The sequence below is a fragment of the Arvicanthis niloticus genome, chromosome 26, assembly GCF_011762505.2.
Source record: "Arvicanthis niloticus isolate mArvNil1 chromosome 26, mArvNil1.pat.X, whole genome shotgun sequence".
In the NCBI taxonomy this organism is placed as follows: Eukaryota; Metazoa; Chordata; class Mammalia; order Rodentia; family Muridae; genus Arvicanthis; species Arvicanthis niloticus.
In genome coordinates this window covers 34,636,501-34,663,277 of record NC_133434.1, presented here as the reverse complement: position 1 = coordinate 34,663,277, position 26,777 = coordinate 34,636,501, and the positions used below count along the sequence as shown (strand labels likewise).

General features: G+C 41.1%; 1 protein-coding gene across 8 annotated transcripts in view; it reads right to left on the bottom strand.

The window, feature by feature from the left end:
• Nucleotides 1–26,777, bottom strand: part of Peak1 (pseudopodium enriched atypical kinase 1) — a 213,925-nt gene that overhangs the window by 19,386 nt on the left and 167,762 nt on the right. For 7 of the 8 annotated variants that reach the window (XM_076925696.1, XM_076925695.1, XM_076925698.1 and 4 more), the window contains 2 exons: nucleotides 20,169–20,350; nucleotides 6,507–7,249 (listed from right to left, as the gene is read on the bottom strand). In XM_076925696.1, coding sequence (XP_076781811.1) covers nucleotides 6,507–7,249; nucleotides 20,169–20,350 — 925 coding nt within the window. Of the gene's footprint in view, nucleotides 1–6,506; nucleotides 7,250–15,695; nucleotides 16,469–20,168; nucleotides 20,351–26,777 lie in introns of those variants that run through there. The other variant, XM_076925700.1, reaches the window with a different exon arrangement.

The following is a 26,777-nucleotide window of genomic DNA, read 5'->3' as shown; positions in this document are numbered from 1 at the left end:
TGAGCAAGTAGCATCATATTTCTGCTGGCAGAGCCACAAGCTGCTCTAGCCATAAAGCCTTCCCTCCATGATAGACTGAAATCTCAGTGAGTCAAAATAAATCCTTCCCCGCTTAAGCTTAAGAAGCTTCTTCTATATGCTTGGCTATAGTGACAGGGGAAGATATGTAAGTCTTAAATATAAGACTTAAGAATAAACTATGTTTTCTACTTTACAGAGAAACACTAGACTTAGAAAAGATATGTACAAGACTAAAGAAACATAGCCAGTATGCAACTAAACTCAAAGGTAAACCCAGTTCTTCTGACTTTAAAACCTAATTCTTAATCGCTTCGCCAAAAGATCTCAAAAATTCTATATGGAAACCACCGTGGGGGTTGTTGCTACAAATATGGTTTCCCAGAGCTCACTGCCAGCAATTCTGATTCTGTAGGTAAGGAAATGGTCCCTCAGGTAGTTATGGGTTAGGTCATCTGTAGATCAGAAGGCTGAAATTCTTCATTGAGTCATACTATCTCCCAGGAGAGGGGCAGTGCACACAGAAGGACCAGCATGTGCGGAAGCTGAGGCACACGAAAGTGGGAGCTATTTATATTATGTTAGAGGACACAGGTGAGTGACCAAGGATAACTGAGGGTACCTGTGCCTTTAAGAACCTCAATGTGATGATCTACAACCTCAGATGCTCTAGTCTGCCCTGGCCACTGAATAATCACAATATTATATTTCAACAAAATCAACATCGTCTAAAATGACCATCACTCTTACATTGGATTTAACTGCATACTTCTATAGGTCATTTTAAACAAAGGTGTGCTCCTACTATTTGGTATTCTAGGACACTTTAAAATAAATATTTTTCATCTTATATAGTCTTAATAGTCACCAATTTTAATGGTTACAAACATTTAATTGGGATAATGTGCTTTAATTTGTTAAATTGTTTTCTTAATATCAGGAGCTTAATTTGTTTCTAATTTTGACATCAAGGAAATTCTTGAGGTTGCTACATTTTTGTAGCATTCTCTTATAATCTTACGGGGAAACAAAGATGTTTACATCTTTGAAGTAATGAGAAAGAAAGTATCTAAGTGTAGAACCTATGTAAATATGCTGAGACTACTGCTACTGTTAAAGAATACTAATGGGTAACTACACAGTGTGGACTGCTTTTCCTGCACTGCCAACAACAGTGCATTATCTCATCGTATTCTACATGCACTCTGTAGTTTATGAAAGCAGTTTCACTACGGAGTCATGCCTATTATAACGATTTTATGAGGTAGGCATGGCAGCCAGTTTCTGCTGATGTAAAAACTAAAAGAAGTTCCTTGACCTGTTTAATAATAGAGATAAATTTCAGAACGTGGGCCCGGATGACTTCAAAGCTCTTTATTCTGTATTAAAATGTCTTTTAGTTTATGATAAATTCAAATAAAGTTATTCATGATGAAGAAAACTTAGAATAAGTGATAGGAAAACCTTCAAATTCAGTAAAAGTTCAAAATTAAAACCACTCATTTTAGAACAAAGGCCAACACCAACATCTGTTATAGATTGTCTCCCATAGACAAGGGCTACTGACATAGCCCTTAGACAAGGAAACAACTATTGTTAAGCAAGTTATGAGCGGGAGCCTGATATGATGGCAGTAATATCCTTGTAGCAGAAAGACACCTGGAGGCTCAGCTGCTTTCTCTATGATGTCAGGATGCATTGAAAAGGTGGCTGTCTCTAATGCCTATGAAAACCTTCACCAGAACCAAGTCGGCCACAACCCTGACCTTGGGTTTTCCAGACTCTAGAATTTGGAGAATTAAGTTATGGAGTCTATGACAGTTTTTCTATCAGCTTAAGTAAACAAAAACCATGGAAGTACCATTCCAACAATAGTTAAGAATGTTCCAGAAGCAGCCTTAGAACTAAGTAGATGCTGAAAGCATTTAAAATGCATGTTAGAAAAAGCCTGGATAAGTGTGAAGTGACAACTACAGGAAATACAGATGTTAAAGGAGATGGTGCTGAGGCCTCTGATGGGGAAGAAGAACACATTATTAGAAACTCCTAGGAAGGTGACCCATGTCATAAAATGGCAGAGAACTGGAGACTGCACTGTGTTCTCGTGGTCTGTTAAGGAGAGAACATATGAGATAAAATTGGATTTTTAGTTATGTTTAAGTCAAGCAGTGAAGGAACATCTTGGTTTCTCCTGACTGTTTACAGGCCAATAGGAAAGGCGAAAGGAGATGCAGACTATTTGGTCTGTTCACAGTGTAAAGGGCATGCATGCTTAATCTTTTGTTTTGTTTTGAGACACAATCTCAGGTAGCCTACTAGGCTGGCCTCAGACTCTATGTAGTTGAGTTGAGGGTGGCTTAAACTCCTGATTTTCCTGCCTCTGCCACTGGAGTGCAAGGACTACAGGTATGAACTACCACACCAGGCTTGAAAGCTTGTTCTTTACAGGACACTAAGGGTGTGGGCCAGACAGCCATTTGATAAAGAAGTCCCAGCAGAAGTCAGGGACGAGGACAAGGTCATATGAGCAGAGAGAGCCAGTGTGGGTGCAGTTCTGTCCGAAGCAGAGTGGAAAGACTCCCAGCTATTCTGAATTCTACAGGCCTGGCCCATGGAGCTCTTTGGCTGTCCATTCGAGTTCTTCTGTAAGGAAAAGCTCTTTATCATGAAGGTGATAAAGAGCTGAAGACCATTGCTGGAGAGACGGCTCTGACTCTCAGCAGCACTGACTGTTCTCAAAGAGGACCTGGCTTCAGTTCCCAGCACTCACATCAGACAGCTCACAATCATCTGTAGCTCTCCAGTTCCAGGGAGTCCAGTGCGGCCTTCTGGCTTCTGCAGGCACTCACACATGGACTGCACAAAAACTCATGTGGGAATGTAAACATGCCACATACACGTTAGAAAAAAAAAAACTAAAAAAGAAAACTATCAATGTTGGTCTTATTAAGGGTCCAGCGGATAGGGCTGTTTCCTTTTAGGTGTCAACAAGGGATGAGCCTGTTTCTCTAGATTTAGAGAGCTGGGGGGGAATAAATAGCGCCTCAGGGTAGAGGGCCTTTTTGAGGAGCTAAGTGAGTGACAGAGTATCGAATGAGAGCATCTTGATGAGCTACGGGCACTTGAGACTTGTAGACTTGGACTTTGGTACCCATCTCTCCTTTCTCTCTTGCCTCATTTCTCACAGTTCAGGATGGAATGTGTAGCCTGTGCCTGTGCACAGCTGTATCTGGGAAGCAGGACCACAGGTAGCAACGCTGCGCTAAGTTGAATCATACCTTACGGTTCATTCGTGTCTCACTTAGAGACTATGTAGATGAGACTTTAAATAAGGGCTTTAGAGTTGATCCTTGGGAATAAGACTTTTAAGGCGATTGGGATGTATTTGCCTGTGACAAAGACATTAGAGGGAGGGACGGAGACTAAACTGTCTCCTTCTTATTTACATGATGACGCTCTGAAGTACAATGAGGCCATATCTGAAGATATAGCCCACAAAGAAAGAGATACTTAGGTAAGCCATATGGTTGGGACTTGCATACAATAGGACCAGTATCATTTTGAGAAAAGATACTTCTTTTAGTGACTCTCACCACATGTGAGGACTCAGAGAGCATAGTCCTTATCAGAAAATAACCAACTTAGAACTCCGACTTTGTACTTTTCGGCTTCTAGAAACATGAGAAAATCAATTTCTATTGTTGGGCTAGGGGTTTTGACTGGTAGTCAGGTGCTTGCCTAGCATTCAGAAGACCCTAAGTTCAATTCCCAGCAAAACACACACGTATACTAAATGCTTATTTAAGCCACCTAATTCATCTGTGATATGTTATGGCAGCCTGAAAAGCTGACACAAAGTAAATATTTTAATAGTTTACCACTGCAGTAAATATGTAGGTACAATTCTTTACCTTTCAAATGCACTTGATTTGCAATATTTTAAGAGACCAGCCCTATCTATTAGGCTCCTCTAAATTCATTAATATGGGAGGAGATATTTTAAGAAGACAAACAGTAAAGAGAGTTGTTTGGGCCAAACATTGGTTCCATTTGCTCATCTCTGCAAATGCAGGCATCTCAGAGTTCTTAGAATTTATCCCTTTAAGATTGTAAATCAATTAGGTACTTCTGGAAATGCCCTGAAAGTCTTCAAAGAGACATTTATATTCAGTATTTAGTGTAAAACACCCTTTCCCAAACCTGCCAACAACTACCAGTATATAATCACTTGCCACCTGTTCTTTTGAGATTGCTTTTGTATTATTACAAGCAAAGAAATCAATACTACACCATTGATTTAGGAAAGAGACAAGATTGTGTGGCAATAATACATAAAGTTAGTCAAGCCCCACTTCTCAGTTGTTTTGAAAGAACAGATAGTTTTATGCCCCTTTCTGAAATAGATACTCATTCTGCATTGGCGATCTTGTAGCAATAAAGACCCAAGACAGATAAGGTACTATAACCCCAATTGATATAACAGCTCTTGAGAGCTACACAGAATCTCAAAACGTCTTTTTATACTCAACAGTAATATATTAACTAGAGTCCATATCTTCTCTCCACAGTTTATCCCTTGGTTTAATTTTAAAAGTGTGGGCTGCAGCATCAGGTCAAGACAGTCAGAGGTGGAGGTGATGAAACTGCAGAACGCAGCCAGCTGAAGAGCTGGTCCAAACACGTTTGCCTTGGTGGGGAGGTAAGGCCAATTGTTTACCTTACCCATCCATTTACTAAGAAACCATCTGGTCTTTGGAATCTGAATGAACGTGTAAAAGTCATTTAGATATGTTAATTGGTTTTGAACCAGTGAATAGAATCAGTGAAAGGAGGCAGTGGGAACGGAGGGCATTAGCTGAGCCTGTGCTCGGAGCACCTTTCACGTGTCTTCTCTCATTGGTCACCAACAGAGTCCCATAAAGTACAAAGCTTACTACTTAAACATCTAAAGAAGAGGAAACCGCCTGTGAGACCCAAAGACTTTAACTCTCCTAAAGTAGGGGAGAAGCCAGAGGCAGCTCACGTACCAAACAGCCCCAAGGACAGCTCTTGTTACCCACAAAGTTACTAGATGGTAAAGTCAGGATCAGAAGGCAAGTCTCTGGGAGCACAGTCCACACCACAGTTCTAATGGACTTGTGGTTGACTGTTGCAGTGAGTGTAACTGGACAAGAATCTTCAATGTCAAGTGGCCTGGGGACCTCAAAGTACTGGGCTGGCTGGAATGGCTGACGTGTTTAAAAAAGGAATAAACAACATGGCAAAGTATAGTCTGCCCAGTCAGAAATATCTGAGGAATATGAGAGAGAGAGAGAGAGAGAGAGAGAGAGAGAGAGAGAGAGAGAGAACGAACATGTATGCATGAACAGGAGTCTATATTCTCTTTTCACTCTCTGGGTCCCAGGGATTGAATTCATCAGACTCGGTCATCAGGCCTGGTACCAAGTATCTTTGCTCAACGAGCCTTTTTGCTGGCCTGATATCTTTGCTTAAGTCCTAGCTCTGCTCCTCGCTGTGTGACCTTAAACAAGTTAGTTACCTCACTGAGCAAAACCTACCTCATGTGTCAAACGGAGAAAAAAGATCCCTGTGAGCATGATGTGAATGTTGAGTACTAATTACCTTTCCTATAAAAGTGTTTCCCAGGAAGCACGCGAGTTACAGAGGAGGGGTAAGCAAGGATCTCTTACCTGACAGAGAATAAAGACAGAAACATGGAGTGAAGGGACACCACAGGCTTCTTTTTCAGGTAACCACGGCAAACTGCCAAAGCTGAACGGCTACTTCTTTTAAGAAGAGTCTGAGTTAATGTCTGTTATAGGTCTCTGTTCTCTCTCAATGTGAAGGGATTTATAAATACCATGGGAAGATACCTCTGGGTATGACTGTGAGGGTGTTGGCAGAAAGGCTTAAAAGACTAGGAAAGACCCAGCCTGACTGCAGGCAGTAGGGGCCTATAGGCTGGGGCCCCAGACTGAGAAAAGGGGGGAGGTTAGCTGAGCATCAGCGTTTCCCTCCCTCTCTGCTTGCTGACCAGGCAGCCCTGCTAGGTCTTCCCCACGGCTACAGACCCTATCCCATCCTACTGTGAGCCAAAACTGGATATTAGGTTGCTTCTTATCAGTCATTCGGTCTCAGTCCTTCCAGACTCCCACAGAATGTTAACTTCCCCATATTTCCTTAGTGTCTATTTTTCCTCTCAGTAATAAACCTGCTTATTAGACCATCTGCTAATACAGGAGGCTCACTCACTTTCACACAATGGAGGAGAGAAAGTGGGAAGGAAGAACGGATCTGCTTTGGTAATGAGGTGCTGACTAAGGTTAAGGTAAGGCTGGGCACTCACGAGAAAAAGGCTGACAGATCTCTAAGTTCGAGGCCAGCCTGGTGTATATAGTGAGTTCAAGGCCAGGCGAAGCTACCTGGTGAGATCCTGTCTCAAAAAGAAAGAAGAAAATGTTAAAGTGAGGTTTTCAGTATTTGCCTACCTTGACTGCATAGTTACTGAGTGGGTCTTTTGCATACGAGGCGGTGTAGTAAACTGCATCCCCAGCTTCGCAGCACGGTTTGTCGCTGGTTAGCCTGAAGTCTGACCAGCTGTCCACTCCAAAGCGGAGTTGGTCTTTCTGCCCAGCCATGAAGAGGTCTTCACATTTAACTGCCAGTCTCTTCAAGGCATCTGTATGAAGGCTTCGGAGTTTACCCACCACTTCCTCCCGATTGTCAAGTCCTCGATAAAGTGCTTGTCTCTGTGGCTTCTGGATGCTTCGAGTCTGTCTACAGGAGAGACCACGTCGGCTGGAGAGTGACTCCATACTGTTGGAAAATCTGTCCTTAACACTGAGAGTGGCTAAGCTGGAGATACTGTTTGCTGCGGAAGGAACAGGTCTCTCTTTATGCAAAGGTCTCTCCAAGGACTCGTAAGACTCAACGTCCAGTCCCTTGAGTTCATAGCTAACAGAAGAGCCAGCACTGCTGGCATCCCAGTTGGGATCAATATCATAGGTGGGATTAGCCATGACGCAAAGACTACTTTCCATGGATTTCTGAAGGTCTTTGGAGATTGGCTCTGTATTGGCTCGTATCATTTTCTTTGGCAGTGGGGGTGGTGTGGGTTGGGAAGTATTCAATACTTCTTGGTCTGTCTTCTCTCCAAAGGCAATGGCATCACCCAACATTCCCTTGGGATGCCGTGGATGCTTGGGAGGTATCATAGCTGCTCTGGATTGTCCTGTATTATTGTTAAAGAAAGAAGAAGAGAATGAATCAAAAATGTTAACCTCATTTCATAATTGGAACAAGTAGAAATGTGTGATGTGGCCATGGGGAATCTAGCAGTCGTCAATGCTCTGACTGAAATGAAATGTGAAACCAAGGAACTAACACTGAAGGTACGAATCCAAAGCTCGACTGGAGTAACACAGGTGAACTGTGTCTCAGCATTTCTCTGTCAGAGTTCAGGTGGTGAGCTTTGTTTTCAAAAGGAATCCAGATTTTCCAGTCCTGTCTCCAGTAATATTGTTAGCTGCCACCACACCACAATGCCAGAAAGGAGAGACACTAGAAACATCTGCATGCGACAGCAGAGATGACAGCACTTGCGGATCAAAAAAATACCTGGGAGTCCTACTGAAAACAGAATTGAAACTAGCAATGAGACCGCTGCACAGAGCCTGACAAAATATTCTTCTGTTTCTTGTAGTATCATTTCAATTTTATAGTGTATATAGCACCTTACATTACATATATGGACATATCATTTATGGCTCTAATAGTTATGTTTAGAGGGCAAGACACACAAAGGTTCAGTGATGCTTTGTTTTTTTACATAATGGAGAGAAGACATTATTTTCTAAAGATAGAACTATATCATCCAAGTTCCACAGGAGTACTAAAATTAGTCATGTTTTTAAAACGAGGCCTTTACTTGAGAGATAGAGGGAGAGCATAATGTCTGGTTATGGATGGCACTATGTTGTGGTCCTAACGTCTGGTATCCATGAATAAGTCCCCATTTGGAAATCAAGTCTTTGCTCATCTGATAAAGTTGAGGTTAGGGAAGGTGCCGATCAAATATGGCTGGTATCCTAATAAGATGAAAACAGTGTGAAGACAAATAAGGAGACCACTATGTGGTGACAGGGGCAGAGACAGAAATGATTTAACTGTAAACCAGAAATGCCAAAGATGGATGACGATCATTAAGTGCCAGGCAGAAGCAAGGAGAGATTCTACTCAGTGTCTCAAAGGAAGCGTGGTTTTGTGACAGAAGTTTCATGTCAGGTCCCTAGACTTCACCGTTGTCAAAGATTAAGTTTCTGCTGTATTCAACGACCTATCTCAGGTGCTTTGTCACAACAGTCCTAGGAAATGAACACATTTTCCCACTCATCATCATACGGAGTTCAAGTAAGTGGATGGCGGGATGGTTAATACTATCAACCTGATATGATCTAGAACCACCTAGGAGGCCTTTGGGGATATATCTGTGAATGTCTGCATTAGGCTAACTAGGGTGCGGAGAGCCACTCCAAATGTGAGCCCAAATGTGGGCAGCACCATACCTTGGATGGCGATCCTGAACCGAATCAAAGAAAAGACGGTAGGCAAGTGCTCTCTCTACCGCCTAGCTGCAGATGCAAAGCTGCCTCATATTTCTACTGCCGTGACTTCCCCACCAAGCTAGACTGACCTCTTAGACTGTGAGCTAAAACAAAGCTGTCTTCTATGATCTGTGTTTGTCACAGCAACGAGGAAAGTCACAGATATAGATGCTCCTGAGGATGTTAATGTGTGCTGGCTTGTTTTGCTGAAACATATCCTTGAAGAAATATCAACGGTGAGAACTGATGTGATAATGATTAATTCTACTTCTTATATATAGTGCTTTGATTAAGAATACCTAGGAGTTTAAATAAACTACTAACTACCACACATATACAACACACTGAAGGATCGCCAGCCTCCATTAATAGCACATAACAGTGTTTTTATAAGGAAGAAAGCTGCATTAAACACAAACAAAAATATACAGAGAGAATGCATGGGGGGTGCAGGGGAGGAGGGGACAGGAAAGAAGAGGGAGAGAATAAAGAAAAGAATATAAACCTCTAAAGGAGCAAGGGTTTTTAAGACCGGGATACGGCTTGGTGCAGCGCTTGCCCAGCATGCACAAGTTCTTGGGTTTAATCTTTATTAACATACAACTAACAGTGAACTAACTAACTTACTAACTAACAACTAACAAACAACTAACTTCCTTCTCATGAAGAAAAACTCAGGACTAGATGGAAACACTGATAAATTCTACCAAATGCTTAATATTAATTAAACCAAAGTACTATTACCAATCCTTTGCAAGCTCTCCTAAAACAGTGGAAGGGAAGAGCTTGAATTTTGTAGGAGCAATGTTACCTAGACAACCAAACCAAAGACATCCAAGAAAACTATAGACTAATCTTACTTATGAATATAAGTGAAAAAACCTATTAAGATATTAGCAATAGAACATATCAACACTTAAACATCATAAACACAATAATATGCCATAACAAATTGGGTTTACCCAAAGAATTCATGGTTGGTTTAACACCTTGTAATTAATCAGGATATTATACTAACAAAATAAAGAAAAAAAAAGGAATCTCATATGATCTTTTCAAAATTGTAGAAAGATATCTGATAAAATCTAATGCCTCCCCATGAAAACACTCAACAAATTGGAACAGATGGGAACATACTCAGCCTGATAGCTTCTTTTGTTTTTTCCCTTGAGTTTTTGTTTGTTTGTTTTGTTGTTGTTGGTTTTTTTTGTTTTGTTTTTTTTTTTTTTTTGTTTTTTTTTTTTGACAGGGTTTTTCTGTGTAGCATTAACTGAAACTGAAACTCACTCTGTAGAGATCCACTCAAAGAGTGAGCTCAAACTAAGAGAGATCCACCTGCCTCTGCCTCCCAAGGGCTGGAATTAAAAGCATGAACCACCACTTCCCAGTCTGATAGCTTGTATATCAAACCAAGAGCTAATATTATACTTGGTGACAAGATACTAGATGATTCTGTCTTAACGTCAGTAATACAAGGACTTCTGTTATTGCCATCTTTATTCTATTATACCCAAGCATTACCCATGGAAATAGTAACAAATAAAAACATCCAAGTTAGAAAGAAGTAAACCTGGGGCTGGAGAGATAGCTCAGCGGTTAAGAGCACTGACTGCTCTTCCTGAGATCCTGAGTTCAATTCCCAGCAACCACATGGTGGCTCACAACCATCTGTAATGGGATCCAGTGCCCTCTTTTGGTGTGTGTGAAGAAAGCGACAGTGTACTCACATACATAAAATAAACAAATCTTTAAAAAGAAAGAAAGAAGTAAATCTATTCTACATATAGATATAACTTTGTATTTTGAAAAGCACACAAGGAGCTATATGAATACTTATTTGAAGTACTATACCAGGGCTGTGACTCTAGCTCAGACGGTAGAGCACTTGCCTAGCATGCAAGGTGCCTTGGGTTCAATTCCCAGCACATCACTAAACTGAACAAGGTGGAGTATATACATAATTTCAGCACTCAAGGCATGAAGGCAGGAGCAAGAGGTCAAAGCCATCTTCAGCTACACAGTAAGTTTGAGGCCACTGTGAACTGCATGTGAACCTGTCATTAGCAATCAAAAAGAAGAAAAGAATATACCAGTTTAGTGAGACTTCAAGAATATAATCAGTATACAAAAATTAATTGTAATGACTAATCTAAAACTGACATTAAGAAAATAACCCTATTTGTAACAGAGACTAAAGTATTAAGGGATAAATTTAATTAAGCAAGAGTTGCATGTTGAAAACTATAAAACATCGTTGAAAGAAATTAAAAAGTACCAGGATAAATGGAAATTAGTCATGTTATTAAAAAAATCAGTCACATTATTAAAATGACTAATTTTATGCAGTCTATTTAAACTCATGGATCAGAGACTTTAATATTGCTAAGATGGAAATATTCCCCAAATTGACCTACAGATTGAATGTAATCCTCATCAAAATCTCAGTTGGATTTTTTTGCAGAATTGATGTGGGGACCCTAAAATTCATGTGGAAACATAAGCGGCTTAAGAGTGGCCAAAAATAGTTTAGCTCATTACAAAATTATAGTAATATATATAGAGTGTGGTAGATTCATCTAGCATTGTAGATGAATCCAATCGGTTTGCAAGGTCAGAAAGCAACCTTTACATTAAGGGGTCAACTATATTGACAAAGGCTGTCAAATGATTCAGTGGAGGACAGAACAGATGGGGCTGTGAAAGCATATTCAGAACACAAGAGACAAGAACAAAACCCAAGTTGGAGCCCTATCTCACACTATACAGAAAGGTAAACTAAAATGCACAAAAGATGTCAAAGTGAGAGCTAAAACTATAAAACTCTGTATTATTCAGTGCTGGGGATCAAACCCAGGGCGTCAAGCATGACTGAACGATAGCCTCACTCCAGAAATGTGACAAAGCACAGAAATAAATGGCTGTGTCCTTGAGTTGAGCAATAGTTAGTTATAACACCCAGTGTAAAATGACATAACAAAAAAGTGTGCTACAACAAGTGAAAATAAAAATAAAACCTCGTATCCTTCAAAGGGCATCTTTAAGAAGGCAAAAAGAAAATTTCAGACGTTGTTATACATCCCTGTAAACCCGGTACTCTGGAGGCCGAGAATAGCCTTGCTACATAGCAAGATTTTGGACAGACACCAGAAGGAGAAAGAAGAGGGAGGGAGGAAGGGCAGAAAGAGAGATGAAAAGGAAAACAAGAGAGGGAAGAAAAAAAATACACACTGCATATTTGGTAAGAAGCCTGCAACTAGACTACATAAAGAACTCTTTAAAAGGAGCAAGAAATTCACAGACATTTCTCCAAAGATAATATAGACCAATACATATCTGAAAGTGCTCAACGTCGCTACACATCAAATAATGACACAAAACCACAACACCTCATATCTATTAGGATCATTACAATAAGAATAAAACAACAATAATAACACCCGTAGGCAACTGGTGAGGATGTGGAGAAATCTGGATGATCGTACATTACAAGTAGGAATCTGAGACAGAAGAGCTTGGAAAGAAAGAAAGAGCTTAGAAAGCTCAAAGAGTGAACCACACGAGTCAGCATATGCACTCCTACCGGGATATCCCATTGCAAAGGAAACATGCCCGTGCAGAAACCAGGACACATGCTCATGCTGCATTATTCATAACAGCTCCACAGTGGAAACAGCACAAATGTTTGTCACCTAGTGACTGGTACACAAGATGTGGTCTACCCACACAACAGAATGACATTTCCCACTCATTTCATCTCGGGTTATTTGTTCCCCTCTGTAGAAGGACAAATCCAGGGTCTCATACATGCTAGGATACTCTGAGTTATAACTGCTGAGCTATCTCCCTGGCCTTCCTTGCTCACCTTCAAATACTCTGCCTCTGGGGACTGTTTAAGTCTATTCCCCCAAACTGACTGATCTTCCCTTGGAGCTCAGATACGCCTTGTGCATGTTTTTCTCCAAGCATACATATATACTGCTCTCGGGTCACAGTCGGAATTTCCTACTAGTTTCCTGCTGACGGCAGGGACTGTGTCCTATTTTTATACACGAGACCACGCAAGAATCTGTCTGGGAATTAGTGGCTAGTTAAGTAGAGAGACAGATGGAGATAGAAAACATTATCTAGTTTTTTTTTTTATCCAGGTCCAAGAAAAGGTCTTATGGGCTGCCATTTTCTAACCATTTCTCCAAATAAGGAAAACCAGAATTACTTGTGGCTGTGAGTAGCATCGTGAGTTCCCGAAGTGCCTTTATTTTCCTTCCTAAAAGTTATCTGAGAATCAGGGAAGTACGGCCTGGCAAGGCCTATCACAGGCTGTTCTTTAGTGCTTATCAGGCAGGTGGAAGAGGGCTGGGGGCACAGCTGGTTCTTGGTCTTATCTAACACTATTCCTTAGTGACTCTTCAACATGAATTAACCCTGTCACTGTACCTTAGAACTGGGGTCACGGATGTCTGTCAACTGCCACGTGTGCTAGGAACCAAACCTGGGTTTTCTGCTGACTTATCCCTCGGGTCCACATATTCTGTTATTTAATCTCAATCTCTCTCTCTCTCTCTCTCTCTCTCTCTCTCTCTCTCTCTCTCTCTCTCCCCCTCTCCCTCCCCCTCCCTCCCCCTCCCCCTCCCCCTCCCTCTTTCTCTCCACTCCCAATTTATTTGTACTTATGTGTGTGTACATAAGCGTAGTGCCTTCAGAGGTCAGAGACATCAAATGCCCCTTGGAGTAGGAATTGCAGGTGGTTGTGAGCCACTTGATGTGGGTGCTGGGAACTGAACTCAGATCCTTTGCAAAAGCAATACACATTTTTAACCACTATTCCACCGCCCTTACTTCTGTATTTTTGCCTTAGTAAGGTAGTATTCAATCTCTGGCCCAGCCAAACCTTCTCTGATGCCCTCTACTCTTCACTTCAAAACGGAAGCTATCACTTCTTTCTGTGTTCTCTTAGCTCTCTTGCTTTCATGCCCAGTGTTGTTTTTGTTTTTTTTTTTTTTTTTTCATACATCCTTCCAGAATCTCATGTGGTGCCAGGCAAGCAGACAGTAAATGTCTGCTGAACTGAAGGGCAGAAAACCAAAAGAACTGGTCGTTATTCCAAACAGAAAGAGACAGCCCAAGTAGCAAGACATAAAAATAATGACACAGCCCCTCTCCTCAACAGCAGTCAGGCTCTCGTGGGAGCCTTGGGCATTTCACAAGGGAATCAGAAACTTGTTCTAAATGAAACAGGAGCATTCCACAGTCCCTGCAAGTAGGTCAATCTATCTTCTAAATCTGAAAGTGCTTTGTGTTTTTGTGCTTTATTTTCTCAAAAAAAAAAAGAGGGGACGACATCACAAATTCTGATCATTTGGGTCAGTGTCCTCAAAGTCTGGTATCTTAGTTGCTTTTATTTTAAACTTTTAATCTGGCACATTCTTCTGAAGTCTCTGGGATCCAGACACCAAAGCTCAGTTTGCAGCAGCAGATAGAACATGACATATTCCACATTTTTGTGGCATACCAGCTTTCTAAACGGAAAGAAAAGGGGGAAAAAAGAGATTTATTCCAAATCTTGCCCTGCTATAAGCTAAAATGGCCCTCTGGACAATGTTTGGACTGAACCAACCTCAAGCCTTGCTGTCTTCTTCTCTGGCTCTGCACTTTGGCTGTAATTTCTCTTCACTGAAACGTGACTTCAGAATAGCAGGCAAAGACAATCCTGTATCACATTACCTTCTCAAAGCAAAGATGAAAACTCAGTAGAAAGGGGAAAATGGGATGAGACTAATTCCAAGGGGGTTTAAAACTCACCAGGAATAAAAATGATTGATAGATGGCTCTTAAAACTTACAAGGCTGGTATAAATACACAAGAAATAAGAAATTTCTAAAATAAATATTTTAAAAGATGATTGCATACTGAAAAACTTAAAAATAGTAATTATGTCATTATAGTGATAGAAATATTAAAGGCAAATTAAAAACAAACCATAATAAGTGTTAGCTTGAGATCTCGTAGCATTAGTCTTAGTGCCCTAAATAATGACCCCTTTAAACAGGAGCTGTCCTTCGATCACAGGTCACTCCTTATTCTCACAAGACAGGGAAGCATGGCTTCCTGACCACTCTCACTGCCTCCAGTCAATGCACACGGATCTCCCAGGATCAGCTTTAATCCCAGCTCTCCTAAAAAGTTTTCAATGTTCTCCATTTTGTATTAGTAAAAGCTGCAGTGTTTCGCCCTAGATTCTTCTAGAAAGAAGCTGTCATTAACCTTTCAGCACAGAGCAATTATCACAGGGCCTCATGTCTTTCTCTCCAAAAGATCTGGCTATGCTAGTGTTCCCAGCTCCTTACCTGCAACTGCAGCCATTCGGTATTAAACACCTGTTGGCTACATTGAAGTATTAAAGTTCCAATTAACAGCACATATCTTCCTATTTAAAGTACAGTTTCAATTTTCATTCCTAAGCTACACCCTCATCTCAAGTTAAGTAACATACATGAGAGCAGAAAGAGACATGAATAGACAACCATGTCCAAACATGGGAACAATGCACTGCACTTTCTATAGATCCCGTACACCGCCACTGTTCGCCAGCTGTGTCAAGTGAATAGGGCCTCTGGTTGGCCAGGCCAGCACTGTTCCACAGCAGCAGGCTCCTGAAGCTTAGGAGGAGAGGACCTCCTCTGCCAAGCATTCTGTTCTTACTGTGCTGGGGGGACCGAGCAAAGTGAAATAGAAGCAACAACTGGCAAGCCATGGGGTACAACAACTTCCTGTCAAATAATAAAACTGGCTGGCTTCCAGAGACCACTTGCATGTATCCTCAAATAGATCACTGCTTTTAAAGAATGCCAGTGCTGTAGCAGCTGACAGGTCCAGTGTTTACACAGTCTTGTTACAGAAACCCTCCCCAAAGCCATAGATCATTTATTTAGGGTAAGTTATCTATGTAATTTGAATACTGTACTCTATTAACTAACTCTCAGATATAAAAACTATTTTAAAATATGAATGCCAACTAATTTAGGAGCAAAAATCCATTTCTTTTAATAGAAATAATTACAATTATAGGAGGTATAACAAATGCTCAAACAAATGTTCAAAATTGTCAACTTCAGCTTTTTTTTAAAGTTCCAGATAATGTTAACTGCAATTCTTCTTAAAATATGTATTTACTATTTGTTTATTTTGTGTGTATGTGTTTGTGTGCCCATGTGTGTGCACACCTATGTGCACACCTCAGGAGACAATTTTGGTGAACTGGTTCACGTGGGTTCCAGGCATTTGACTCAGATTTGTCTGGCCTGCTGGCAAATGCCTTTCTCTGCCGAGCCATCTTGATAGCCCGTAACTGTAATGCTTTCATCTTTGGTCGCATAAGTAACATTCCAGTGTATGCAATGCTTTCTGCTCAGTAATCACTGTGCACACAGATGAGTCGTAAGGCGCTCCTCAGGATGACTTCTTAGGAGCAGGCATTTCTAATGGTCCTCTATACTCACACCAAGACCAGCAGTCCAATGCAGGAATGCATGTATGGATGCCCACTTCACTTCTGACAAACAATGTGCTGCAGGCAGGAGGCTCTGGTGCTTGGCCTTGGTGTCTGAAGGGGGAAGCTTTAAGGATTTGCTCAAAATAACTGAAATGAAGTTTGTGGACAGACTCTTATGGAGACCCATGGGAGAGAGAGGCAAAGTTCACACAGTTCCTTAATTAGAAAATTTATGCATTGAGTCCAAAAGTAGAAAAAATAAGCCAGGTCAATAGATTAATAGAGCATGCAAACCATGACTTGAAAGTCTCTTGCGTGAACTTTCCTGGGAACAGTCAGATTTCTTTCATCTGGGAACCTACAAAAGTCAAACCCAGCCGTCATTTTTAGCTCATTTATTCAAACACACTCTTAGCACCTCCTGTGTGTTTTAGATAATGTGCTAGGCTGTAAGAATACAGAAAGACGAGGAAGCCAAAAATATGTAGAGTAAAGGGAGACTTGATTGAGCTTTTAAAAAAGCAGTGTATAGAGTCCTTAGTTACAAAGTGAATGAAGGAGACTTAAAGTTATCAGCTGGGTTTCAACAGAGTAAAACTTCTTACACACTTCTGACTCCAGCCAGATAAAGAAGTAGTCAGACACACCCACATAAAAGACAACCAGTGACCCTTCTTCATGACATTTTAAGATAGACATAAGAAAGAAAGAAAGAAAGAAAGAAAGAAAGAAAGAAAGAAAGAAAGAAAAAGAAAACCATTAAAGGTTTAATGAAAATGGATATTCTATCACTTCTTTGGGAAATTGCTTTGGGTACAGACATGCTCTAAAATTTGGATTGAGCAAGATTATGTGGTCAAGGCCAGTTTGTCTTGTGGTCCATGTGGTCGACATCCCGAGTGAAGTCGCCATCACTTTGGGTGTCCTGCTCTAAAGACCTACCTTGTTTCCATCAGATAGGCTCTCACACAAAACCTGGGGCCAGGCTGGCAGCTAACATGCCCCATGAAGCTTCCTGTCCCTGTCCCTATAGTGCTGGGGTTACAGGCATGCGTGGCCCAACTTGGCTTCTTGTGTGGGTACCAGGGATTTAAACTAAGGTCTTAATGTTTGCACAGCATTTGCATATAGTCCCATTTCCCTGACCCCGACCCCTATTTGTTTTTAAGACAGGGTCCCATGTTTCCCAGGATGACCTCGAACTCCTGACCTCATGCTCACTTCTTAAGTGCCAGGATTACAGGTACGGGTTACCAAGTTCAGCTCAACAATACCATTTGAAAAACAGGTTACTGGAGCTTTAAATCACAGAAAATTACCCAATGGGGGAGCTTAAAACTGCATGGAGATGATTTGCTAAATGTCTTAAAAAAAATAGAGCTCCAAATGCCGCCCACATACTTGTTCCACCAGGGAAAATGGCAATAAACCCAAACCCTCCACTTCTAGAACTGATGGAATCAACCTTAACTACTCCTCCTCCTAAGCAGAAGAATTACACATGTATCAGGTTTGTTATGAAGTCAAGCACAGAGCTACTGAAACACTTAAAGAAGGCTTGAAGCTAATTATTTTTCTAGGTCTAACTTTGCACGGACTGTTCGCTTTTTGGTGGTTGAGAGTTAAAGTATAAAATCCACAATGAAGTGGGACAGCTTCAGCACGGCTGCAAGTGCTCAATGAGATGATTAGACTTTAGGTCTGGTGAATCTGGGTGTATGATATTTTTACTTGCAAGGTTTTTGTTTGTTTTTAAAAATAACAAAAAAAAAAAAAATCCCAAAGGAAGACTGGGCATAGGATCATGTACTTATGAGAAAGGAAAGCAGTCCATGCCTTTTCCTTTCTTCTGGTGCTGGGCACTGAACTCAGGGTCTTCCCACTGCTAGGCAAGAGCTCTACCACTGAGCTAAACTCAATGGAAAGCGACCAGTCTTTCTCACAGGACATCTTGCAGTTTTGGACTCTAAGTAACTATAATTTTTTGAAGTCTTTAATTTTGTGTCTGAAAATCGATGATTGAAAAGTCACAACCCATCAGGGCTTTACAAGAATTCAATTGGATTGAGAGCACTAGAGCGACGAGCACCTAAGACTCTCTGGGTTCTAATCTTGGTTCAAACTCCTCTGCTTTGCTTCCCTTATCTAACAAGATAAAATAACTAAACTTACAGTTAAGCTTGTAAATTTTTAATTGATTAATTAATTTTGAGGTAGGGTCTCATGTAGCTCAGCCTGGCCTGAAAGTCACTACTCTACAGCTGAGGATGACACGGGTCCCTGACCTTTCTACCTCCACTTACAAAGCGCTGGGATTAAGGCATGTGCCACTGTGCCCCACTTTTTCTTTTTTCTTCTTTATTTTTTTGGAGGGGACAAAGTCTTATTAAGAAGCCAAGGTTAATCTCAAGGTCATGATTCTCCTGGCTTAGGCTCCCCAGTGTTGGGGTTCCAGGTGTAAGATGTCCCAGCCAGTCGCTAATAGAAAATTTTAGGGAGAGGTGCCGTATAGTATTAATCCCTAACAATTGTGATACATGTTACTGAGGCTGTCATGAAAGAACTTTTGGCATAGCAAAGATACCTACTCATATAATTCCTGATATGCTATTTTAGGGCATGAGGTAAGTAAAAGCTCCATCTTATAATGTACTTCTAAAAATATAAAGGAATGAGAAAAGTCCAATAAACCACTCAACTATAAAGTTTACTGGAACTAGAATTAGAAGTCTTTTCTTGTAGAATATAATTTCAAGTACTTGAGGCTTGTTCTGACTGAGTCTCTCAGACATTAGAGCATTTCTCCTAAGGCTTCAATCTTGTGGACATATAAATTAAGACACCTATTGTTTTCAATTTTCAAGTATACAAGGCTGAATCTGGTATCTCTTTTCCTTAAAATAACATGATGGAGGAAAAAAGACAAAGCAGGGAGATGAGGAACTGGGTCTTTCAGAGACAGACTCCAGTGGTTCTATACAGGGTCGGTGGTTCCTGAGAGTCTTGCTGGAACACGATCCTGCAGGCAGTCCTTGTTGCTCACATCTTCCCCACAGGAGATAAAACACCAAACCCCTTATGCTGTTCCAGGCTTTCCTTTTCAGAAGAAAAGAAACTGTGTGATTCTCAAGGGAAGGAGATCACTCAGAAGTCACTGGGAATCTCAGGAAGTCAGTGAAGAGAGTAGAGACCTGAGGAAGCTCTGCAGACAACTCTGAAGCGATTCTGCTTAGCCTCCTTACACGTTCTTATTATCGCAGGTCTGTGACAGTCTGTCAGCTCCTGCCTAAATACCTCCAATGACAGGACTCACACTACGAGTGAGTCTGCTGATACAAGCCAGAAATCCCACCCTTCGCACTATTTTATCCTGTGTATATTTTGCCCTGAAATACTCCTTCAGTTTGTCCACTATTCTCCCTACCTTGACTGAGGCCTCCCCTCACCCTGTCATGTAGTCCTGCAGTAATAGTACCTGCTACCAAACATCATAGCCTATGTGTAACCATTTTAACTCATGCCATTCTGTCTTCTTGAAGCCCTTTTATGGGTCACTGTCACAAATAACAAAAGGTCTAAGATTTTAACCTGAAATACATCTTATCTAATGCTCCATATTGCAGCAACCTTAATGGCTGTGGCACCAACCTATTCTGTATCTCCTTGGCCTTGTTCACTTATTGCCTCTGTCTGGAACATTCTTTCTTCTCGCTGACGTGAGTTAAATCAGCTCAGGAGTGATTTCTGGGAGGCTTCTTTTGACATCCTTCTTTGTACAACATGAAAAACAGACCACGGGTGTTTCCACAGTTGTATTTCTCATGTTATGCTGAATTCAAGTTCCCTTCTTTTCTTCAGGTTGACTCTTCCAAGGTCTACACAGCACCCTTAGCACATGGCACAGGGCTCATGGCAGCAGGCATTTAAAATAAGCCTAGTAAAACCTGAATATTATGTTTTGAAGCAAATGTAGATTTATAACCCCAACGTTGTAACTTTTGACCCTCCAGGAAAATACAGCATTTAGTCAGTACTGTCTATATAACCTTTGTACTTACCTAAGTTGCTGTAGGTTGCGCTGCAGGGACTCACGTCGGTAGGATCCGATGTGTCATCTTTTTCTTCTTCCCTTTCCAGGTTAGGTGGAGGCGGTGTTGGTGTGACTGAACTGCCATCTTGCTTCACAGAAGTTCTTGGATCCCGAGGAGAAAGTTCCTCTGCCACTTCATGGGTCACACGACTGAAACGAATGAGGTAGCCCATCAAATCTGTATTCAAAAGTTCTATTAACTTTAGATTTATAGAGCAGGTTGTGGTGGCACAGGTCTTTAACCCCAGCATTTGGGAGGCAGATGAAGGTGTGTATCTCTGGGAGTTCCAGGCCAGCCTGGTTTATATAATAAGTTCCAGGCCAGCCAGAGCTAGAAAGAATCTAAGAGCTTCATAAATGATCGTTAAATCTACATTTTTCTTTTTTTAAGTGAGAAGAGGTAACCATAAAAGCTAATGAATGCTTAACTGATTAAAGTGGAAAATACTCAAGAATTTAGCAAATCAGTTGGTGTATTTACCATATTTATCATATTCCTTAAGAGTACTACTTAGTAAGTATCTACTTACTACTATAGTAAGTATCACACTTTATTTACTTTACTTACCACATAGTATTTGCTACATGTTAAGATATTTACTGAGGTATTTAGGAAGAATTAGGAGTAAAATTGTGATTATACAATGTGAGTAAAGGATAAGTTTGTAAGTTAATGGCAGGTAGATAGAAGGGCCAGCTTTCATCTACATGGTATAGGAGGAAGGGAAATGAAAAGAGAGCTTAACTCTTGAGCTAATCGCCTTTAAGGAAACAAGTCTGGAGCATCCTGCTGGCCAGCAAGCAGTCAGAGATCAAGCTTTCTCTTTTCCCCACTGCCAGCTCACTGGCTTTTAGCCATCTCTTCCCAGTGTCCCCACTCCTGATGGAAACAGTCTCTATTCTATGGTCATGAAGTACAAGACCATCAAATGGCCACTAACTGCTGGAGAATAAAACAGCCAAGCCAGCAAATCTCAAGTTGTTGGCCAATGAGATATATTCAAGATCAGGTGTCTTTAAAGGCTCCCGGGTCTGAGAAGTGTTCTGAGACCATCAAATCTCATCATACTCTTCCTGACTTCTTTGTGGGCAAAGAGAAACAAGGATAAGAAACTTTTTTGGGGTGTGGGGGGCTGCATGTGTGGATGTCCGTCTTCAGGACAGAGGATGATACCAATGGTCCTCAACGACTTTTCTTGCTTTTTTGAGGCAGGGTCTTTCACTGAACCTAGAGCTCACCGATTGACTATGGACTGTCCTTCTAGGAAACCACTACATCCGACTGTGGAAGGACAATGTCGAAACTTTAACATTTTTTTCCTCTCAAAGAAGAAAAGATATTTTCTAGTTATACAAAATGTGCTGCCTTGAAATTAGAAGTAGTTTATGTTAACTTTTGCCCAGCAAAGAGAATTTTCTTTCTTCTTAAGTATGTGCATAACTACTCAGTTACATCCAATCTCGATGCTAAGTGTGCCTCGGAGTGGCTCGGAAGTGTCACTTCACTTTGGCTTTACTGAGACGAGAGAGCCAAGCTCCTTGTTATCACGTCCTTATGATGTCTCCTCTCACGAGAAACCGGCTTTGTGCGGAAGGCCTCGCTTTTTGGCTTTGATGACTACAGTAGCCCAATGAGAAGAGGCAGCATGTTTACACTGACTACCCTGCTGACTGCTGGAGGAGAAATTCCTTCTCACTTCTCCTATCCCCAAGAGCCAGAGCCCATAATGGAACTTCCAGTTCACTCTACACTGCTGGTATGAAGACCTCAGGCTCTGTTGGCTTGGAAACAGTATTTCTGAAGTTGTGTACCCAGCAGATTTCTAGGCTTACATTTCTGTCCAGATACATGCATAACTTTTAAAATAAAAGACTGGTAAGAAGGTACTCCTTCAGATTACCCCCTTAAATCTGTACTTGATGTATGCTTTAATGACACAGAAGTACAATCTCTTACGGAAACTTGTGGGCTGAAGAGACTACTCAGTTGATAAGAGTACTTACTGTGCAAGAAAAGGACATGCATTCAGATCCCCAGAACCCATACAAATTAGCACACAGGTGGAATGTCCCAGCACTGGGGACGGGGGCAGAGAAAAGCACTGGGGCGTGCTTGTCACCTCTGGGGTTTGGTGGTACAGGTCTGTAATCTCAGCTATTGGGGAGGCTAAAACCAAAGGATTACAACTCAAGGCCTGCCTGGGCTCCATTGTGACTACAAGGCTAGCCTGGGCAACAGAGCAAGGCTGTCTCAGAGTAAAAGACATTTAAATGGGCCGAGAATAGCTTGTGGGAAAGTGCTTGTCTAGTATATGCTAGGTCCTGGATTCGATGTCAGACAGACTGTCAGGGACCCCTAAGCTCTGTACTTGCTCTTGGTCTTTTTTATTTTCAAGTTAGCTTATTTATATAGTGCACATGAATGCGTGTATGCACTTACTTGTGCAGGGGTGTTTGGGGGACAGAAGTTGATGTCAGCTGCCTTTTTTTCTTCTATTCTCCACCACACTTTTGTTTTTAAAGACAGAGTCTCTCACTGAACTTGGAGCTCACCATTTAGGCCGGATGTGCTCCAGTGCTGGTTATAGTTGTGTGTTTGCCATGCCTGCTTTCCTACCTTGGTGCTGGGGATGGGTTACTGGGAAAACCACTGCAAGAGCAGCTGTTGTTAACCTCTGGAATCCATGGGTCTGTTCCACATACATAATACAGAACTTTGCTCTAAGGGTGTGGACAAACGAAACACGGACGCTAAAAAGCAAGAAATATCAAAGACTCACCCGCTGTACTCGCTCACACAATTCCCCATTGAAGCACATTTTCACAGGGTCTCCTCAAACCTGTTAGCCATGTTCTGAAACCAACCGAGCAGAGGCCACCGAGCTTTGAAGAGTTCCAAGCTGTACAGCTATGAATATGACACTCGAATACTGCACCTCAGGAACACCCACTGCACCTTGACCTTTACTATAGGGGCTTGGTCTTGGAACTGTGCCAAATTACCTTTGGGGAGCTAAGCATAAAAGCTAGATTTATTAACCCTTTGAGGACCAGGGCAGCACAGAATACATAACAGGTTAGAATACACTGGTACACAAGGTTACCAGTTAAAATGCCTGTCAACCGTAGAAATTTATGCAACAGCTTTATGAATTTGCAAATGTATGTTGACATGTTTAACCTGCATTTACAGTGACAGTCTTAAAAGGAGTAAGAACTTTCAGAATGCATCAGTGATATGTCATGTGTTAATGCCCAACAGAAGAACAGCTCTTTGTATTATTACAGTAGTAAGAGGGTAAAGGAGAGGAAAAAAAAGAGAGGTTCTAAGAGCTGAACTGCACGTAGTACCACAGAGACAAAAACTGAAGAACTGAGGCCACATGACCAAGAGTAACTCATTCCTAATGTAAACATCAGAAAGAGACAGAGAACCAAGAGAAGACGCGAAGACCTGCCTCTTAGTGTCAGAGCAGGCACATTAATTGCATAAAGGAGTTTGGATCATTTCTTAAGAAAACAAATGATCAACATAATCAGAAAATCTTCTTGGATTCTAAAGTGATCCTTCGTACAGGCTTTATCTCCTGACAGGACGCCTCACCACCGTCTCTCTGGGAGACGTCGGGTGTGATGGAACACTTGTGTGGAAATTAGACGCTGCCAGTTGATGTCTTAGCACTTTGCTCTTCTGAACTAATGACACTATGAGGAAGGAAATAACAGAGACGATGAAAACTCGCCGTCTCATTCAAGAGATCAGTGGGGGAAAGTCCTACAAAATGAAAATCATGAAGAATACAATTTGAAAGTCTTATACAGGCTAACACGTGTTGAAATCGTAAAATAATGACCAACTAGGTATTTTTTCAAGGAAAGTAAATTTCATATTCATTTTTATAAAACAAGACTATGTTTAAGTAATGAATGACCTGAGAGGTTTTTTTTATAGCTCTGCTATTTAAATTCCTTTCAAAGAGTCTCTAGTCCTGAAACAGAAGGTGGAGAGTTTGTAATAACTATGCTAATGATATCTAAGTCCTTAATCTTCAGGTTCTGCCAAACTGGCTTAGCCTCTCTGTGCCCATCAGTAGTCATTCTATTTTCATAATGGAAGTTGATGTGCATCCGACTGCACAGCCGGCTCTTGGGATCCTTGGGTTCTATATACTCAGACAGAAAACATCCAGGAAAAAAGTGGACCAATATTGAGCATACACGCTTTATTTCTTCCCATTATTCCCTAAACAAAAGAGAAAAATACTAGTCACACAGCATTTACATTGGACTAGGCTATGATAAGTGATCAAGAAAGAAGCTGAAGTCTATAAAGAGACATGCATGATGGGACACTTCGGTAAGACCAGCCCTCAGAAAGCTGACGCAGGAAGACTTGAACTGAGAGCTCAAGGCCAGATTAAGTTACATAGTGAGTGTAAGGTTCGCCTAGGCTAGACGACCAGATTCTGTCTTAAGAAAAAACAAAACAAAATGTCTACATGAGGTTATATGTAGGATAAACCCTGTATCATTTTACAGAGAGACTCAGGCATTCAGATTTTGTTTTGGTATCCAAGGAAACCTTGAAATCAAACCCCAACAGATCCTGGGGGGGACTGTATCTAAAAACTTTAACCAACTTTTCATTAAAAAGTGTTTTTTTAATTGCAATTTGATATGTTTGACCTAACACTTTAAAAACTGTCATATTTGCCACAGAGATTATTCTGAATTTGTGGAATGAATGTAAGGAGTTCAAAAGCAACAGACACACTGCTACAGGTTTGTCTGTTATCTAATAAATCCCTTGGACGTTACATCTCATCAGTCTGCAATATTCATACATAATTCAAAGTTATGGAAACAATCTCCCATGTGAAAGCTCGCTTGCTTTACCCAGGTGGTAGGATTAATCATTATAGCATCAAATGAAATAATCTTTTTTTTTTTCCTGGAAAATTTGTTCAAGACAGATTTTTGTAAGAATTCTGTTAAATGTCTGAATGTACCTTTTAATAGGCAAATCAAATTTCCCACCAGTACAGATTAAAGGCCTTTCTGTATCTAAATATTTCCATAATTTTAGTTCCACTTTAAGTTTCAAATTCAACCATCTTTGTTCAGCTTCAGAAGGGCAGCTAATGAAACCAGAATTCTACTGAGACTGTGTGTGTCTTGGGGCAAACAGCATTTTATATTTTACCTGTCAGCTTTTTTCAGCGACTACAGACATCTCTACGTGTTCAAAACCACCAATAAATTAATGCAATTTTTAAAGAGTCTTATTCCTAAAATCTGAACATCAGAGGAATGTTTCATGGTTCTGTTTTTTGGTCTCCTGGGCTGTTTACTTCTAGGGTTTCGAGGGACAATGGCCTTTGCAGAAGTGGGATCAGCCATCAACTTTCAAGGTGAGCTATCATGACCCACACCTTTAAAACCTGACGGTAGGGAAGAGAGGGGGGAAAACCCAGCCAAAGTCAAAGTCCATTTCTTTTTGTGTCTGCACTTCTAGGACCCCCACCATGGTGACATTTCTTAATGCTCTAAGTCACCAACTTGATTTTGCCACATTTCCCAATCACTGGCATTCTCAGGTGGGAAAGATATCTATTGATCACTATCTAGTAAGTCCAATTTCCCACTAATCTTCCACAGCCTTTGAAACGTCAAACTTCTTATCCTGAACCAAGATTAACCTTTAACTGAGATTGGATGGGGTCCTGCTACTGTGTAACAGAATGTGGTCAAACACAGGAGTTCCTGTGTAGAAACCATGTGCACACAGGACACTGCAGGCAGGTGCAAAGTTTTGAAATAGGCTCTTATTTCTTGACACTCTACGGGGTCCACGTAAAAAATAAAAACAGATGTGATAGCCATTTGAAGTATTCTCAAGGCACTGGATTGCAAAGCAAGGAAGAACACAGGCCATCAGTAAACCACTGTCACCTGTATAAAACTAAGAAAAGTTATAGTTTTTTAAAAGTTACAGTTTTAAAATCATGTGAAATACAAAGTCAGAATGGCATCTGTGCAAATTAACAGCAGATAAATTCATTTTGGAGAAGATCACTAAAATAACGTTACTATTCTCAATGACTCAGCATCCTCCTTTCAGCCTTGGTTTGCTTTTGAAGAATATGGTGAGAGAGATGCATTTCCTGAAAAGACAGGCTCTTAGAAAAAAATGCCCAACTCTCAACTCATCAAGGACACTAGCCTAGGAGGTATATGGGGGTTCGCACCATCTCCACAGGCCAGGAAGCACTGGAGACGGCTCTCCCCTCATTCTTACCTTCCTTTGCTCCATGAGTCAGAGCAGGAAAGAGTTTGTACCAAATGCAATGGGAATGAGTACCGACTGAGACAACGAGCTCTCGGGACAGTACTCATATGCTATGCACTTCCCATGTAATGCACCTAAGTGTTCAGACACAGAAGCAAGTCTTCCCACTTCAAAGAGGGAAAACTGAGGCTTAAAGAAGCAAACGACCTGCCTGAGACCATCTGAGTACAGAGGTGGCAGTGTGGAATGGTGAAGTAATGCTGTCCGACCCTGACGCCCACATTCTTT